Genomic DNA, 18,206 nt, shown 5'->3' with positions numbered 1-18,206 from the left:
GGTCCAAAATTGGTAAAATCCCCCATAGGCTTTCATTGGGCCTCCTATTTACAGTTCCAAAATCTCACACCATTTCAAAGGGCAATGGCTCAGCAGTGGCAAATTTTCTAGCATTATAGGGACCCTTAGGGGGATCATGACTGGTGAGTTTCGGGCCCCTAGACCGAAGAGGTCATAGCCTAGGGTCACAAAAACCTGTTTATTTGGGCAATTTTAATGGTTGCGAATCTGACGTACATAAATCGCAGCCATGGCCGTTAACAACGTCTGAATCTCACGAAATGTCTCATGCAGGTAGAAGACATATTGTTAGACTTGGACTCCAAAGATGGGTTCCATACATCTCTGCAAACCAGAGTTACAGGGGTGCAAAAGTAGTAAAATCCCCCATAGGCTTTCATTGGCTCCCTATTTCACTTTCCAAAATCTCACATCTTTTCAAAGGGAAATTGCTCAGCAGTGGCAAATTTTCTAGCATTGTAGGAACTGTTAGGGGGATCATAACTGGTGAGTTTCGGGCCCCTAGGCCGAAGAGGTCATAGCCTAGGGTCACAAAAACCTGTTTATTTGGGCAATTTCAATGGTGGCGATTCTGATGTACATAAATCGCAGCCATGGCCGTTAGCAACGTCTGAATCTCGCGAAATGTCTCATGCAGGTAGAAGACATATTGTTAGACTTGGACTCCAAAGATGGGTTCCATACATCTCTGCAAACCAGAGTTACAGGGGTGCAAATGTAGTAAAATCCCCCATAGGCTTTCATTGGCTCCCTATTTCACTTTCAAAAATCTCACATCTTTTCAAAGGGCAATTGCTCAGCAGTGGCAAATTTTCTAGCATTGTAGGAACTGTTAGGGGGATCATGACTGGTGAGTTTTGCCACCGCTGAGTCATTGCCCTTTGAAATGTTGTGAGATTTTGGAACGTGAAATAGGAGACCCAATGAAAGCCTATGGGGGATTTTACCACTTTTGCACCCCTCTCGGCCGCTAGCCATTTGGAAGAGGCAGAGAGGAGAGGGGTGGCACAGCGGTAATGGAGGACGCCGCAACGTCATCGCTGGGGGCGGTGCTGGGCACAATGCGTCAGCGCACGCTGCCCGCCGCCCCCCTTCGCTCGCCGGAGTCTTCTTCTATACCGCGCATCTGCACTGACTCTAGCCAGCGTGGCCGACGGAGGGGAGACCAGTAGGAGTTCAAGACACCGCCCCTGGAACTGGAGGGAGGTGAGTGGTACCTACACCTAACTACTCTATACCTGGCTAACTATACTGAAGGTCCCTACACCTAACTACACTATACCTGGCTAACTATACTGAAGCCACCTACACCTAACTACTCTATACCTGGCTAACTATACTGAAGGCACCCACACCTAACTACACTATACCTGGCTAACTATACTAAAGGCACCCACACCTAACTACACTATACCTGGCTAACTATACTGAAGGCCCCTATACCTATCTACCTATACTGAAGGCACGTATACCTAGCTACCTAAATGTTGGTAGATCTCCTGGGCTTGGCAAATTTTAAAGTAGCTCGCGAGCCGAAAAAGTGTGGGCACCCCTGCCCTAGGCTATAACCTCTTTGGCCTTGGGGCCCGAAACTCACCAGTCATGATCCCCCTAAGAGTCCCTACAATGCTAGAAAATTTGCCACTGCTGAGCCACAGGCCTTTGAAAAGATTTGAGATTTTTGAAAGTGAAATAAGGAGCCTAATGGAAGCCTATGGCAGAATTCAGCACTTTTGCACCCCTATAATTCTGGTTGGTTATCATCATCACCCGCCGACTTTAGCAGTTAATAGCAAAGGCCCCTTACATCCTAGCAACACCAAATTTGCAGGATATGTTAAAAAGATAGCAGGAAACAAAATTTAGCGGACTTCCTAGGCCACAAATGTGAAAAAAGTTTAATACCTTTTCATAATCCAGATCCATGGAGGACGCCATCTGCGCCCTCCCGTTCATTCCCCCATGGCTCCCGCAGTAATACCAGCCCCGGTCGGGCCCCAACCCCTCCAAATGGGTCGGGTTCTCATTCTCTCCTCAATATGGCCGCCACAGATTGCCGCTGCTGTGCAGTCTGCATAGGCGCGATTGCGGCTGCGCAGCTCCAGGCCCTCCTCCCACCGCGTCATCAATATGCGTGCATACATCGGACGCATCGGGAGGAAGTGCTAGAGCTGCGCAGCCGCAATCGCGTCTATGCGGACTGCGCAGCCGCGGCAATCTGTGGCAGCCATATTGAAGGGGAAATGAGTTGAGAACCCGACCCGTTCAGAGGGGTCAGGACTCGACCAGGGCCATTATTAGTGCTGGAGCCATGGCGGAATTAATTGGAGGGTGTGGATGGCTTCCTCCATAGATATGGATTATGAAAAGGTATTTAACTTTTTTTCACATTTGTGCCCTCGGAAGTCCTTTAAAAAATGTTATTTTTTTTTATTTGCTGTGTGTGGGAAATCTGAAAAAAAAAATGGCGTGGGGTCCCCCCACCCGAGCCTCTGTAACCCCTTGTCCCCCATGCAGGCTGGGATAGGCAGAATGCGGAGCCGACTGGGGCTTCGCACCCTGAGCTATACCAGCCCGCATAGTCCATGGTATGGGGGGCTCCGGGGGGGAGGGGCGGCCAAGCCTTCCCCCCCGGAGCCCTTGTCCAATCCATGGACAAGGGGCTCTTCCCCATCTCCGGTGCCCCAGGAGGAGGTGGGGGTGACGACTCCCTGGGGGGGGGGTTCATGGTGGCATCTGGGAGTCCCCTTTAAGAAGGGGACCCCAGATGCCCACCCCCCTCCCAGGAGAAATGAGTATAGGGGTACAAAGTACCCCTTACCCATTTCAACAAAGGGTTCAATGAAATAAAAACACAACCACGAGAAAAGTATTTTATTATTCTAAATTAATCATAAATACTTACCTGTACCTTTAAAAACGTTTTCCCACGCCAATATCCATGGTAAATGATCCAACGAACTGTATCCTCTTATGTTGCGATCTTCAATTAAGTTGATTGAAGATCTCCGATGCCTCCCACATAGCAGAGAATGCGTCCTTTTGGACGCATAGCTGCCGGCTCCTGCTATCTCTCTCCACCTCCTCACCTGTCACTCTCACCTAGCCTGGCACCCATGGGTGCACTGGGTGCCAGGCTAGGTGAGGGTGACAGGTGCAGGCAGGTGGGGAGAGACAGCAGCGGAGCCGGCAGCTTCACGTCCTGCTCAGGATGCATTCTCTGCTATACTAACGGTTCTTGAATCATCCGGTTCTTTTTAATGGATCGGTTCTTTTTTTTTTTTTAATGAATCGGCTAATTTTACTCTGAAACTTTAAAATGGATTTTCTCAAAAAGTATAAGGTCTTTTTGAAAAAAAAAAAATGTTCCTCTTGTTCCCAGTATTCCACTTAACATTCCCAACAATATTGGTATTTTCTACTATGTAAGGGGACTTTGCTATTAACCGTTAAAGTCGGCGGCCATTAAAGTCTATGGGCGAACCGAACTTTGAAAAAAAGTTCCCGGTTCTTTGCGAACGCGAACCACCAAAGTTCGCCTGGAACCGTTCGCCGGCGAACCGTTCGCTACATCTCTACTGCGGACATGGGGCTCACGTCCGCGCGGCATAAATGGTTAATACTGGGGACACATATAGCTACCTATACTGGTGGGAGGGGAGTACCTATAATGGGGGTCTACCTAATACAGGAGGGGGGGGGGGTTACTACTGGGGGCACACCTGGCTACCTAGGTGTAATAATTACCAATAATGTTTGAATATTTTTGACAAATATTGTCTCAATATGTATTCACTTCTGAGGTATACATGTGCACCCAAAAGTCTGCTTTTTGCACTTAGTTTTTTTCTACAAATAGTGGCAGAACTTTTAAATACAGCCTTGATCATTTGTTTTAAAACTTCTGTGACCTACAATATGGTTCCATTCCTGTTTTGCTTACAGCTAAATGGTGTCACAATCACATGTTAATTCTTCCTGGAACAAATGACTCTGTGAAGACATCTATACACACTGTAACTGGTTAGAACGTGTTATCGGTAAGCAGAACATTCATGCACACAACATACTGTACACATAGCAAAACGTACAGCTGTCTGGATCTTAAAGGGACATTTGAATAAAGCTTGGTTAGATGTGAAATTAAGAAAATGACTTGAACATTCATATGTTAAAATGATTGTGTATAAAGGTTTCCAAGAAAAGAAGAAAGAAGAAAGGAGAGAAGACTGTAGGTGCGTAAATAATTATAGGTAAGAAGATGTATGGAAGAGGGAGCAGATGAAGACTGGAGGGAGGAGGAGAGGAGAGGTATTGGGAAGAGTGTGTACATTCTGTGTACATGCTGTCCCTGAGGTCACTTTGCAAGATCACCACCAACCCACATCCATGGCCTCTGCAGCAGTCAGCCCATTAGGTAAGATTTTGTTAACAGGCAGTTCAATCCAGGCATGTATTTTAACTTCCCTTCAACAAATTTTCAAAACATTTGGAAACTCAGGTACTTCAATCATTTGACAATAATTCTCCAGTCTCCTCCCAATCAGGCTTGGTTCATGCTTAAAAAGGTGCCCAGTTCTGTACTTGGATCTGTTCACACATAAATCGGATACAAAACTGACAGGACTGGACCAGTCCAGAAATGTACAGTTTTGTATGTGTTTCTATGGGTGTGTTGACACATAAAAGGTGTACATTTCTGGTCCGGTCAGGTAAAACTGATAGAAAACTGATGCAAAACTGACCGAACTGGACTGACCCGGAAATGTGCAGCTTTATGTGTGAACCAAGCCTTAGGCCCGGTTCACATTAGCGTTCGCTATCAGGATTTTCCGGATCGGATCCGGAACGCATACTGTACAAACGGAACGTACGTTCCACATAGCAATGTAATGTCTATGCGGACGTTCACACGCGTCCGTTCCGTACGTACCGGAGCCGGATCAGATCCGGACTCCGGACTCTTTTCCAACATGCGCTATTTTTTGGGCCTGGATCTCCGGCCCACGCATCCTGACCGGAGCCTGACAGCACCATCCGGAACACAGAAACCAATGGGAAACGGAAGGCACAGAACACACTGCCTACAAAAACCTGACGTTCTACCCCACTTCCTATGCGTATCCAAGCGGCCATTTCGGATGGGGACACATGGGCCAAGCATGTCTGGAGTGGAGCAGCAGTGACAGACTTGCTGGAGCTGTTTTGGCAGAATGTCGGAGGTGGAGGTGAGGCCTACAGCGGAGGAACCTGATTCTACCGGTGCACCAGGTGCACCAGGTGCACCTTCTGCTGACCCCAACATTTTTTTATTTAATTTCGCTATTTTTTGCCCACGGATCCTGATGGCAGCCTGATGCATGCCTGATGCAAACGGACCGGATCCTGATCGGAACCGTACGGTTCCGATCAGGATCAGGTCCTGATCCGATCAGGATCCGATCAGGATCCGGTCCGTTTGCAAGGCAAAACGCAAGTGTGAATGGGGCCTTAGGTTGCAGCTTCTCACAGGACCAACATACATGTAAACGTGTCTGGTTTTGTCTCACATTTACCATGTGAGATTGATTCTATTGAGTTATACTCATATCGTGCAGAAGCAGCTTTGTGATACTATGCAGGCATGGGCTGTACTCATGCATGCTCGGTATGGTCTTGCTCATACACGGACGGGAGCACAGCCACAAGAATATATATATCCAACAAACCCTTGTCAGATATGCTCAGAGGGTCCTAGTGCGGTCCTCGGCAAGCTCGAGGAGGATCGAGGGTCTTTAAAAGCTTTTCTTAGAGGCTTTCCTCTAAGTATCTGACTTTTAAAGGTTTTCTCTTACAGGTTCACTTTAAATATAAAAAAAATGGATTCATAGACTTTGTATAGGATAAGACAATAGAAAATCACTAGTTTCTAGTGGTAGGCTCATAGTAATAATAGTAATAGTTTCAGGAAGCAGGTAGGTTGCTACTTGTAGACTGTAGGTAAGCTAGTAGTGACAATTAGATTCTAGTTACAGGTAAGTAGTGGTCAGCAGAATCTAGTGGCAGGCAAGAAGTGGCTGACTGTACTGGAAAATAGTAGATGACATGAAGGAATAGGTGGATGATGATGAGAAATGATAGCAGGTGACTGTAGTAATCGGTAGCAGATGATGAGACATGACAGCGGCTAACAGGTAGTGGGTGACAGATACCACAGTTGATAAGTTGAACTAGTCCTATCACAGTAGAGATCATGTGATAGTTTGGAAAAGGTATATTGATGATTTGTTTATGGTTTGTGGGGGTACACAATTGGAGTTGGAAAGCAGGAGCCATGGTGGTGACGCATTCCTGCCTTCCATAGAGAAAGGAAGTGACATGCTTCTGCAGTCTGTAGCAGCTTTCCACTCCTTATGGTCCAATGAAGATAAGGTTGGGATGAAGGGTTGCCTATTTTGGCTTTGGGCATAGGATGGAGCAGGAGGTAGAAGGTGACACGTGTATACATTCCAAGGTGGTTCCAGGACATACTTATTGGCGGGTGGGGTGATTAATTACATCATTTGTGGTTAGTAGTAATGGTGTAGGAGGAAAAGAGTAGGATGTGCGGATACTGAAACAAATCTCATCAGCTGTGCCATGAATGGCTATGGGACTCGCAGCCTCCCGCACCATTTCGGATGGTAATGTTGGCCAAATCGCTAGCGCAAGCGATTTGGCCGGTGACGCCATTGTACCCTATGCCACGCAATTTGCCTGCGGGGAAAGTTTATCGATAAAAAATAACTCTGTTACGATAAAAAATGTCAGTTAAATATATTATATAGGAGACACACACTGTGATATTTGATAAGTGAAATGAAGTTTATTGGATTTACAGAAAGTGTGCAATAATTGTTTTTTGCAGAAATTACAGCCTCTAACCCCTTCCTGTAAGTTCCAATGAGAGTCTGGATTCTGGTTGAAGGTATTTTGGACCATTCCTCTTTACAAAACATCTGTAGTTCATTCAGGTTTGATGGCTTCTGAACATGGACCGTTCTCTTTAACTCACACCACAGACTTTCAATTATATTCAGGTCTGGGGACTGAGATGGCCATTCCAGAATGTTGTACTTGTTCCTCTGCATGAATGCCTTAGTGGATTTTGAGCAGTGGAATCCATGCATCCCTCAACTTTGACAAGATTCCCAGTCCCTGCACTGGCCACACAGCCCCACAGCATGATGGAACCACCACCATATTTTACTGTAGGTAGCAGGTGTTTTTCTTCGAATGCTGTGCTGTTTTTCCTCCATGCATTACGCCCATTGTTATGTTCAAATAACTCAATTTTAGTTTTATCAGTGAACAGCACCTTATTCCAAAATGAAGCTGGCTTTTCCAAATGTGCTTTAGCATACCTCAAGCAGCTCTGTTCGCGCTGTGGGCGGAGAAAAGGCTTCCTCTGCATCGCTCTCGCATACAGCATCTCCTTGTGTAAAGTGCACCGAATGTTTGAACGATGCACAGTGACTCCATCTGCAGCGAGATGATGTTGTGGGTCTTTGGTGCTGGTCTATGGGTTGACTGACTGTTCTCACCATTCGTTGCTTCTGCTTATCCGAGATTTTTCTTGGTCTGCCACTTCAAGCCTGAACTTGAACTGAGCCTGTGGTCTTCCATTTCCTCAGTATGTTCCTAACTGTAGAAATAGACAGCTGAAATATCTGAGACAGCTTTCTGTATCCTTCCCATAAACCATGATGGTGAACAATCGTTATCTTCAGGTCATTTGAGAGTTGTTTTAAGACCCCATGTTGCTACTCTTCAGAGAAACTTAAAAGAGGAGGGAAACTTGCATTTGACCCCCTTAAATACTATTTCTCATAAATGGATTCACCTGTGTATGTAGGTCAGGGGTCACTGAGCTTACCAAGCCAATTAGAGTTCCAATAATTAGTTCTAAAGGTTTTGGAATCAATAAAATGACAACAGTGACCAAATCTGTGCACCTGCCTAATTTTATTAAAACAATTATTGCGCACTTTCTGTAAATTCAATAAACTTAATTTCACTTCTCAAATATCACTGTGTGTGTCTCCTATAGGATATATTTAACTGACATTTTTTATGGTCACAACCAACGTTTTATACAGGAAAATCATGAAAATTAACAAGGTTGCCCAAACTTTTGCATCCCACTGTATGAAGTCATGAAGTTTGATGATAGCAGTTGCTTAGATAAAGACCTTATTCAAGAGTAAAATCAACAGAGGTCAGTCAAGAATGATTTTTAAGAATAGCTAGGTGAACCATATTGCTTATGGTTCATCTAAGATGGTGCCTAAGAGGGTCGCCATGGCACGCAGGGCTCCGGCTTTTCTCCCTCTTTCCCTCCTTCCCTCCATGGCTCACCTGCTAGGGGTTTGGATGAGTTCTCCCTGCCTTTCTCACCTCCTGGGTAGCCTGGGCATGCTGGGCTATGGATCGTGGCGCACCATCACCATTGCTGACAGTGTTTCCAACTCATCTCTTTAAATAAGGACACCGTCGCTGACAGTGTTTCCAACTCATCCCTTTAAATATGGACACATATGAAATATAAAGGTCTCCTGCCTTGTTAAATGCAGTTTAGGCACTGAGTATGTCTAAGTAGCCCCAGAACCTGTATAATATACAGATGTGACAGTATTTAAAGGGATGATTTGGCAAACTTGGTCGCTGAGCCGCAGGCATCTCCCACGTGGTTTGCCATGGACCACACACACAGGGGCCGGTCCACCACCGCGGAGGGTCAGGTGCTCATGCTGCCACTCTGTGGGGGACCCGGAGTACAGTACACCACCAGTCAGGTCGTCATCATCGCTCGCTGCTGCTGGGGACCAGGCCGCCTCCCTCCGCTGCCGGCTGCAGAGCAGAACAGGAACACTGCCCGGTTGTGGTGCACCACGTGGGCTGCTACACCACTGCTGCCAAGGGAACCAGGAGGACGCCGCTATTAAAGGCACAAGGGCCGCTCCACTGCTTCAGAAAATCAGTTGCTGATGCTGCAGTAGCTGCCTGCATATACTGCAGTCATCACATACCAGGCCATCACTCCCCCAGCAAACCATCCAGGAGCCTTATACCTGGAACCGTCATCTTCCTCTGCTAAGCCACCTGGGTCCCACTCCCAGCCTTTTTACTAGGTCCAACCAACAGCTCCTTGCTTTTGCACCAGGCGATGCAGCTTTCCCAACAGCTGGGGCAGGATCACAGTACCCATCTGGTTTGCAGTAGCCCCCAGCACCTTACCTCAATTGGCTGCTGCCACCAGTCAGACCCCAGTCAAAGGTCCACTGCAGCCCTTCGTACACCAGCGATGCACCCCCCCCCACAACACCTGAGGAGTGACCATGTTAGCCACCAGCCTCAGTATCGCAAGCCACCACATGGTTTGCAGCCTGAAGTTCTAGGACACTAACCAGGACATTAACCAGCCAGGTTCTGCCGCAACATCAAGGGGACTGACTTCTCAGTTTCTCTTTCTCTCTTCTTTTCTCTTCTCTCTCTCTCTGCCATCCCCCAATGACAGACTGTGGAACTTCTGATTCAGTTATCACTGCACAGCATTTGAGTGCCATAAATGGCAGCAGATTGCACCCTGGTCCTCTCCTTGGCCCATCTTCTTACAGATCTCTCATCTATGTCTAACCTCGTATACTCTTCTGTATCTACTATATGCTAAATGCACCTACTGTTTGTTACACCACTGACCCTGTAGTGCGAAACCAATCCATGGAGACAGATCTCTAAATGATGACATAGAACATCGGAAACATGCATTACATTTATGCACCAAATGATCACAAATGACCATCTTTAGTCATAGAAATGTTGTGTTTGCAGAAAGCTATAGCCATCAGCAGGGGGAAAATGAAGGCGTAACACCAGTGCCTCTGTCATGTTAGATTCACTTTAATTTATAATAAACTTAAAGAGGAACTGAAACCAAGGATTGAATTTCATCCCAGTCAGTAGCCAATACCCCTTTTCCCATGAACAATCTTTACCTTTTCTCGAATAGATAACCAGGGGGTCTGTATGGCTGATATTGTGGTGAAACCCCTCCCACAATGTGATGTCAGGACCTTTGTCCTGACAGTTTCCTGTCTGTGAGCCTTGTTACATTGTGGGAAATAAGAGCTGTTTCCAGGCCCGGATTTACATCATTGTAGCCCAGTGGCGGCGCCAGGAAAATGGGCGTGGCAATGACCGGATGAGGGCGGAGCTAACTGTAACTTAAAGCGAACCCGGGGTGAGGGTTTATTTCCTTTTAAACAATACTAGTTGCCTGGCGGCCCTGCTGATCTATTTGGCTGCAGTAATAAACTGAATTACACCAGCAACAAGCATGCAGCTAATCTTCTCAGTTCTGACAATATTGTCAGAAACCCCTGACCTGCTGCATGCTTGTTCAGGGTCTATGGTTGAAAGAATAAGAGGCAGAGGACCAGCACGGCAGCCAGGCAACTGGTATTGCTTAAAAGGAGAGAAATATGGCAGCCTCAAGATTATGCTCACCTCAGGTTCCCTTGAAAAGTGCAACGCAAAGACAGTGGGCCCAAGTTTTGGTGACCCTTTCCCCAGAAAATTCACATAATTGTGCAGGTTTTCTCAAGAAAATACACATCATGTCGGCAGATATGCCCAAAAATTACATGCAATCATTTCGGCAGATATGCCCAGAAAATACGTGCAATCAAGTCGGCAGATATGCCCAGAAAATACGTGCAATCAAGTCGGCAGATATGCCCAGAAAATACGTGCAATCATGTCGGCAGATATGCCCAGAAAATACATGTAATCATGTCGGCAGATTTGCGCAGAAAATACATGCAATCATGTGGCAGACCTGCCCAGAACATACACCTGCTAATATAAATAAAAAAGCAAAAACATTTACTCACCTGCAGCAGCAGACCTCCTGTCCCAGCCTCCATCCGGCGCAGCTCCCATGGGTGGTTGGGTGGATAGGTAGCCTGGTGGGTGGGTGAGTGGGTGGGTGAGTGGGTTGGTAGCCTGGTGGGTGGGTGGGTAGGTAGCCTGGTGGGTGGGTTGGTAACTAGCCCGGTAGGTAGGTAGGTAGCCTGGTGGGTGGGTAGGTAGGTAGCCTGGTGGGTGGGTGGGTAGGTAGGTAACCTAGTGGGTGGGTAGCCTGGTGGGTGGGTTGGTAACTAGCCCGGTAGGTAGCCGTGTGGGTGGTTAAGTAGGTAGCCGTAGGTAGGTAGCCGGGTGGGTGGGTTGGTAACTAGCCCGGTAGGTAGCTGGGTGGGTGGGTAGGTAGCCGAGTGGGTGGTTAGGTAGTCGGGTGGGTGGTTAGGTAGGAAGCCTGGTGGGTGGGTAGGTAGCCGGGTGGGTAGGTAGGAAGCCTGGTGGGTGGTTAGGTAGCCGGGTGGGTGGGTAGGTAGGTAGGAAGCCTGGTGGGTGGTTAGGTAGTCGGGTGGGTGGGTAGGTAGGTAGGAAGCCTGGTGGGTGGGTAGGTAGCCGGGTGGGTAGGTGGTTAGGTAGCCGGGTGGGTAGGCAGGTAGCCCTTTTAGTAGCTATCCGGGTGGGGGGCCCGACTCCCATCCTCCCTCCCTCCCTCCCTCCCTTCCTCACCTCGGAGGGCCCCCCTCCCGATATGCGCGGCGGGAGAGCGAGCGGCAAATACAGGAAGTCTTCGGCTCTCCAGGCAGACGCTAGAGGGCTCCGCCGCTTGGTCTCCAATATCTCTCCAAGTTGGAGACATATTGGAGACCAAGCGGCGGAGCCCTCTAGCGCCGCACTTTGCCGCTCTCCCGACGCGCATACCGGGAGGGGGGCCCCCGAGGTGAGGGAGGGAGGATAGGAGTCGGGGCCCCCCGGGGGAAAAATAAAAAAAAAATATATATATATAAAAAAAAAATTCTTAATGGGCCCCTGAAGAAAACGAAACTTCAGGGGCCCTCGTGCGGCCGCACGGCCTGCACGGCCGTATGTCCGCCACTGCTGATAACGGTTGTGCATATTGGGGTCATATCTGATAACGATTGTGCATATTGGGGTCATATCTGATAACGATTGTGCATATTGGGGTCATATCTGATAACGATTGTGCATATTAAGGTCATTGAACATGTTTTTTGTTCAAATGTTCTCACATTACGTGTATTTTCTTGAGAAAACCTGCACAATTATGTGAATTTTCTGGGGAAAGGGTCACCAAAACTTGGGCCCTCTGTCTTTGCGTTGCACTTTTAAAGGGAACCCGAGGTGAGAATAATATTGAGGCTGCCATATCTATCTCCTTTTAAGTAATACCAGCTGCCTGGCTGCCGTGTTGGTCCTCTGCCTCTAATTCTTTCAACCATAGACCCTGAACAAGCATGCAGCAGGTCAGGGGTTTCTGACAATATTGTCAGAACTGACAAGATTAGCTGCATGCTTGTTTCTGGTGTAATTCAGTTCAGTACTGCAGCCAATAGATCATCAGGGCTGCCAGGCAACTAGAATTGTTTAAAAGGAAATAAATATGGCAGCCCCCATATCACTCTCACCCTGGGTTCACTTTAAATTACAGTTAGCCCCGCCCTCATCCAGTCATGACCACGCCCATTTTTTTTCGCCGCGTGCCGCAGGTTGTAGCCACACCCGGTCATCAGCTCCCCCGGAAATTGGTCCAGCACCTGCATAGCACCCCCTAAAAAAATTCCTGGAGCCGCCACTGTTGTAGCCTATAGGCACCGATGTCCTGGCACCATAGACTTTGCATTTCATGAACCTACAAACCCCTGTCGAACTGCACTACAAGTGAGCTGGCTGGCTTAGGTGTCGCCTTTCTCTTACTTCTTTTGGTTGTCATAGGTAGCTGCAGGTGTCTGTTAGCATTAGGTAGCCTCAGTATGAAGTAGCTAGAAGTGCCCCTGACTGAAGGGAGATCTCATCAGAGGAATGCAGAGAGCAGGTTGGGTATCCTCTCATTTACACTCTGCTCAGGACTCTGCATAGGGAGGGAGGCATGAGGGGAGGGGAGTGAGCCGCCTTTCCATCATCAGGCGCCCGTTAGGCAAGTGCCTACTACAGTGCCTTATGGTAAATCCGGCCCTGGCTGTTCCCAACTGCTATATCTATACAACTTTTAGGCTATCAAATTGTTAGGGTGTGTGGTTATAGATAATGGCAGTGAGGCCTTGTTCACATCATAAATCGCAATCGCTGACGCCAGTGTTTTGTGATTTTGTGCACTTTTTTATTACCTGGGCGTTAGCTTTTTTTGTACAGCGCTTTTCTAAGCGCTTTTGCAGAGCGATTTGTTTTTCACTTCCTGACGTTAGTCAGGAAGTGAACTCTTTGACCCGGAAAAGAATAAATACAATGTATTTATTCTTAAAAGCGCTTGGGAAATCGCTTTACAAATCGCTTTTATCAAGCGCTTTGCAATTTCCCTATATCTTCCGTTGAGGCAAATCACCTCGAAAATGGTACAGGCAGCGCTTTGGTCAGCGGATCGTAATCAAACCGCTCATATGCGAACACTCTCATAGGGAATTATTGCACAAGCAGTTTTAGGGCGATTTTAAAAATCACTGGTGCTTAAAAAAAAACCAAAAACGCAATTAGTGTGAACAAGCCCTTAGTGTTGTCTGTTTTTTTCATGTTTGTCAGTAGTAAGATTATTACACGGCACCCCTGTTAAGATGCAATATATTGCATGGGCCAACTATAGCAGGACGAGCAGGTGGATAGTTTAAATCCTGCATATTCTGGTGGGCGAATGCAATATGCAAACACTTTGCCATTTTAATAAGTCAGTTGACTTGAGGCAACCAGTATTTAAAGAGGAACTGTCGCGAAAATCTTAAAATTTAAAACCCATACAAATAAAAAGTACATTTCTTCCAGAGTAAAATGAGCCATAAATTACGTTTGTCCTATGTTTCTGTCACTTACAATAGGTAGTAGAAATCTGACATCACCGACAGATTTTGGGCTAGTCCATCTCTCCATAGGGGATTCTCAGCATGGCCTTTATTCTTTATAAAGACATTCCCTGAAAAGTCTTTATACAAAGATGCTGGCCAGCTTCCCTGCTCACTGCACACTATTTTGGCAGTTGGACGGAGCAACTGCCATTCACTAAGTGCTTTTAAAAATAAAGAGAACCCTGAGCACTGCCCTATGAGAAGATGGGCTAGTCCAAAATCTATCGGTAATGTCAGATTTCTACTACCCACTGTAAGTGACAGCAACATAGGAGAAAAGTAATTTATGGCTCATTTTACTCAGGAAGAAATGTATTTCTCAACAATATGAACAAATTACATAGTGAATATCAATCATTTCTTGATCTCCCTTTTATTTTTTAACTTCTCACTTTGCAATGTATTGATTTATTTATTTTTCCCTTTTTTGCTTAAGTTCCTCTTTAACTGACAGCATTAACATCTAATTATAGTGACAATTTATTCCTGCCAAACTGGCCTAGGCAGATTGTGGGTAACTGACGTACATAATAAGGAATGCACATATGTACAGACTATATTAATAGTTTCTTCTTTATGGTTAATTTCAGCATGTAAAATGGGTGTAATATTTTTGGGAGAGCTATAAATCATAATAAAATACCTTAAATGAAATCTTAATACATACATTCCACTGTGCAGTTCTTGAGAATGGGAATGTGAACTTATTTGATCATTACAGATTTAGATGTTTCATAGGATAAAGCAGTTCTTTCAGAATCAGAATCAATTTCGCCAAGTACAATGGGGGTTGTACTCAGAATTATTTTGGGCACATGCAGGATCAGCAATGGTACATGAATAAACTTACAGTAGATATACAACATAGAGCCACGGAATATGCTGGCACTTTATAAATTAATAATTATAATAACAACCAAATAGGCATATGCACAGTACATAGAACATAGTGGAGATGGTCTATAGGGGGTCATCTTAGTACTATGTGAGCGGAGCTACCACATTCTCTGCGGCGGTCACTGCTCTGCATAGATTTCGATGCCCCGCAGTATGTCTATAAAGAGTGAGAGTCGCCTGGAGTGGCGGGGTGGCATGGCTGGCTGGAGCCATGGTTTACTATCTCCGTGGCCACGCTTAGAAAATGTAACATTTAGCCCTGGCTATGGCCTAGTCTGGTTTGGTCTGTCAGTCAGGAGGCCTAGAGACCTGCTGGTGGAGGAGACTTGACATGGTGGAGGAGAGCGGGACTTCTAAAGGCTGGTCTGCAGGGATCCCAGGCTGCAGTGCAGGTCTGGCATGTTGGTGGGACTGTCCTTAGATGCAAGGTTCAGCCGAGGACCTGGCAGCAATTTCAGCGACAGTGGGATGAGCAGATCAGCTGCTCTGCTGTGGGGAGGATTCCAACAGTTGTGCTGCCGATGTGCTCTGACCGACGGTATGTATGGCAACAGGCAGCCAATTGCTGCTGAGCAGCTAATGGACAGGAGTTGGGGTGGCAGTGGTGGCTGGGGAGCACTGCGGAGGCTTAGGTAGCGTAGGAGGAGAGCATGTGTTCTGCAGGCCGTGAAAACAGGCCGTGCTGTGTGATCAGCGTTTTGTCCCAATGGTGGATGAGGCCACAGGGGTGGAAGGTGGACTGCAAAGCAATGGTCCGGGTCCTCGGCAGCAGAGAGCTGGTGCAGCGAGGCAAGGCTGGGTCTCATTCGGAGAGGAGAAGCTGAGGAAGCTGAGGGAGACCACTAAGGTAGTCCTTGGCCAGGTGTTCAGGGTAGAAACGGGGAAAAAAGGATTCACAAGCCAGAGCCCTGTGGCGGTGGCTATCGTCCTGGTGCCATCTTGGAACTCACAACAAGAAATCACTGGAGATCATGAGTAACCCTTTAAATCAGGCCTGAATTTATTTAAAACATTTTCAGCAACATTCAATTGGATCATATCAAACCAAGGGTCTGTGCTTTATTTACTCATATTTAAAGCTGCATAGTGAATAGTTATGGGTTCTTTTAAATATTTACCTGAACAGGGATTATTACCTAGTCACCCCCTAGGTGATACTGTTTTTTTGTCCTTTTCCCAACCACATATTGGTGATACTGTATGACGCACTATTATTCCCTTTTTTCCTAACCACTTTTACATCCTCTGCAATCTTCCACCTAAAGCTACATAGCCATAGGGGATAAACATGGCCTGAAACGATCCTTTTAGATCACTTTTGGTGACAGGTCACTTTTAATCACTGCACAGATGAGTTTCTTAGGGCTCTATGGAGCAACCCACCCTATTCTATATATGAGGTGTGGGGATATCCTGTTACAGCTTTCAGCACAAATTAAATAGCAGTTCGTCAAGTAGGATCTAACGTGGTGGGTTGCTGAAGGGTAGGCTACCAACATCAGGGGACAAACCTGTACTCACCTTATTACTTGAAATGACCATTAAAGAATTTTGGGAAACAAAAATCTGGCATGTATATAGCTTTACAGTTCCCTAGTACAAATCATGTACATACTTTCCGATACAGTTTTGTGGAATTGATTACTTACTGCTTACTTTCAAAAGGACCACTACACAGGGGACCACTATACAGGCTCATATAGATTAGATGGCTTGCAAATTGAGGATCTACATTCTTTTTTTTAAATAAAATTGTCCCGTTTCTTTGGTTTAAGCTTTTAGAGGTGAAATAAATTAAAAAACTTTGACTGCAGGGACACATTTTTCCTGCTGCTGGGGAAGTGTACCTTCTTCAGCCGGGCAGGCTAGGCAGCATGGGTGGCAGGGAGCACCTGTCTGGTCAACTGGATTGGATTCTTCTCCCCACTGTGGCAGCGATGTAACACCAACATGTCTTCTGGGTTTCGATCACGATATGAGAAGTGATCGGGATCCATCACATCTCATTAGCATAACAGCACCTGTCAGCATAACAATACCACCCGTTGGTGTGGCTCTGTAATACTCTCTTAGATCCTGATCACATCATATCATGTGATCAGATGTGATTGAGACCCAGAAGTCTCAAAAAAGAAGAAGCTGTGTGGAACAGGTAACTTTCACAAACCTGAAACCAGTATGGCTGGATAGTGCTATTTGTGCTGCAAAATTTGGTCTTTTACTTCTTGATATATTAGAGAAACTTCAGCCTAAACAAACATACTGTCATTAAGTTACGTTAGTTATGTTAATTAAAATAGATAGGTAATGTAATCTCTTACCCACACTGTTTTAAAAGAACAGGCAAAGGTTTGATTTCATGAGGGTAGACATCTTTTTGGTTGAAAGAAGGCAACAGGGAGCATGAAACACAGTTCCAACTGTCCTGTGTGCTAATTACCCCTCCCAGTTGCTAGGCAACGTGAACAACAACAGAGGAAATCCCATCATGCTTTGCACAGCATCAGGGAAAAAAGCCCAGGCAGTTCTTTGATGACTGTAGAAAGTGAAATCCGCACGATGTCGGTAGAATCAGTGAAGCTTTATTAGGTCATTACATACAACAGGCTAAAATCCAGCACCACATGCTGACATGTTTCGGGCGTTACACGCTCTTAATCACAGCATGGCTATTGCTATGATTAAGGGCGTGTAACGCCCGAAACATGTCAGCATGTGGTGCTGGATTTTAGCCTGTTGTGTGTAATGACCTAATAAAGCTTCACTGATTCTACCGACATCGTGCGGATTTCACTTTCTACAGTCTTGGATCCGAGGTTTTGGCAGCCCGTTTTCCTGCACTGGTACGGTGGATGGAGGTTGTGAGCGGAGCTCCACGTATATTTTGCAGTTCTTTGATGGGTGGAGCTTAGCTAAAAATGCAGCTAAAAATGATGCTTTGGTAAGAAAAATAAAGTTCTGATGCTGAGAAACTGTTAAAGAAACACCAAGCCTTTTCAGTTCTGCCGAGTAGATTTTTAGTCCGGAGGTTCACTTTAAAGTTTTTGTAAAGATCAAAAGTTCAGCCAGCTGTACACTGCTGAAGGGGGAATGACATTTTGAACAAGAGCTTAAACAACGATTTTTGCAACACAAATGGGTACAAATACAGCACTACCCAACCATACTGTTTTATATCAGTGTGCTGTTGTTGGGGGCTGGGTGACACCATCATCTGAAAAATAAATAATTGCCATTATCTTTAACCACTTGACGACCAGGGGATTTTTCAGTGATCGGTGCTGCATGGGCTCTACAGCCCGCAGCACCGATCAGGAGTGCAACAGGGCGATCAGACTACCCCCC

General features: G+C 46.2%; 1 protein-coding gene across 4 annotated transcripts in view; it reads right to left on the bottom strand.

Moving 5' to 3' along the window:
* The window catches only part of HSH2D (hematopoietic SH2 domain containing), a 104,843-nt gene extending 87,591 nt beyond the window's left edge, over positions 1 to 17,252 (bottom strand). The window contains exon 1 of one of the 4 annotated variants that reach the window (XM_068271210.1): positions 17,183 to 17,252. Coding sequence is in view for 1 of the 4 variants with exons in the window: in XM_068271204.1 (XP_068127305.1) it covers positions 13,933 to 13,989 (57 nt within the window). In the remaining 3 variants the exon portion in view is untranslated. Of the gene's footprint in view, positions 1 to 13,932; positions 14,067 to 17,182 lie in introns of those variants that run through there. The other 3 variants (XM_068271206.1, XM_068271204.1, XM_068271207.1) reach the window with 3 other exon arrangements.
* Between the last annotated feature and the right edge of the window lie 954 nt (positions 17,253 to 18,206).

Source organism: Hyperolius riggenbachi, chromosome 1, assembly GCF_040937935.1.
Source record: "Hyperolius riggenbachi isolate aHypRig1 chromosome 1, aHypRig1.pri, whole genome shotgun sequence".
Taxonomy (NCBI): Eukaryota; Metazoa; Chordata; class Amphibia; order Anura; family Hyperoliidae; genus Hyperolius; species Hyperolius riggenbachi.
The sequence above is the reverse complement of the archived record's forward strand: the minus strand, read 5'-3'. Positions and strand labels throughout refer to the sequence as shown.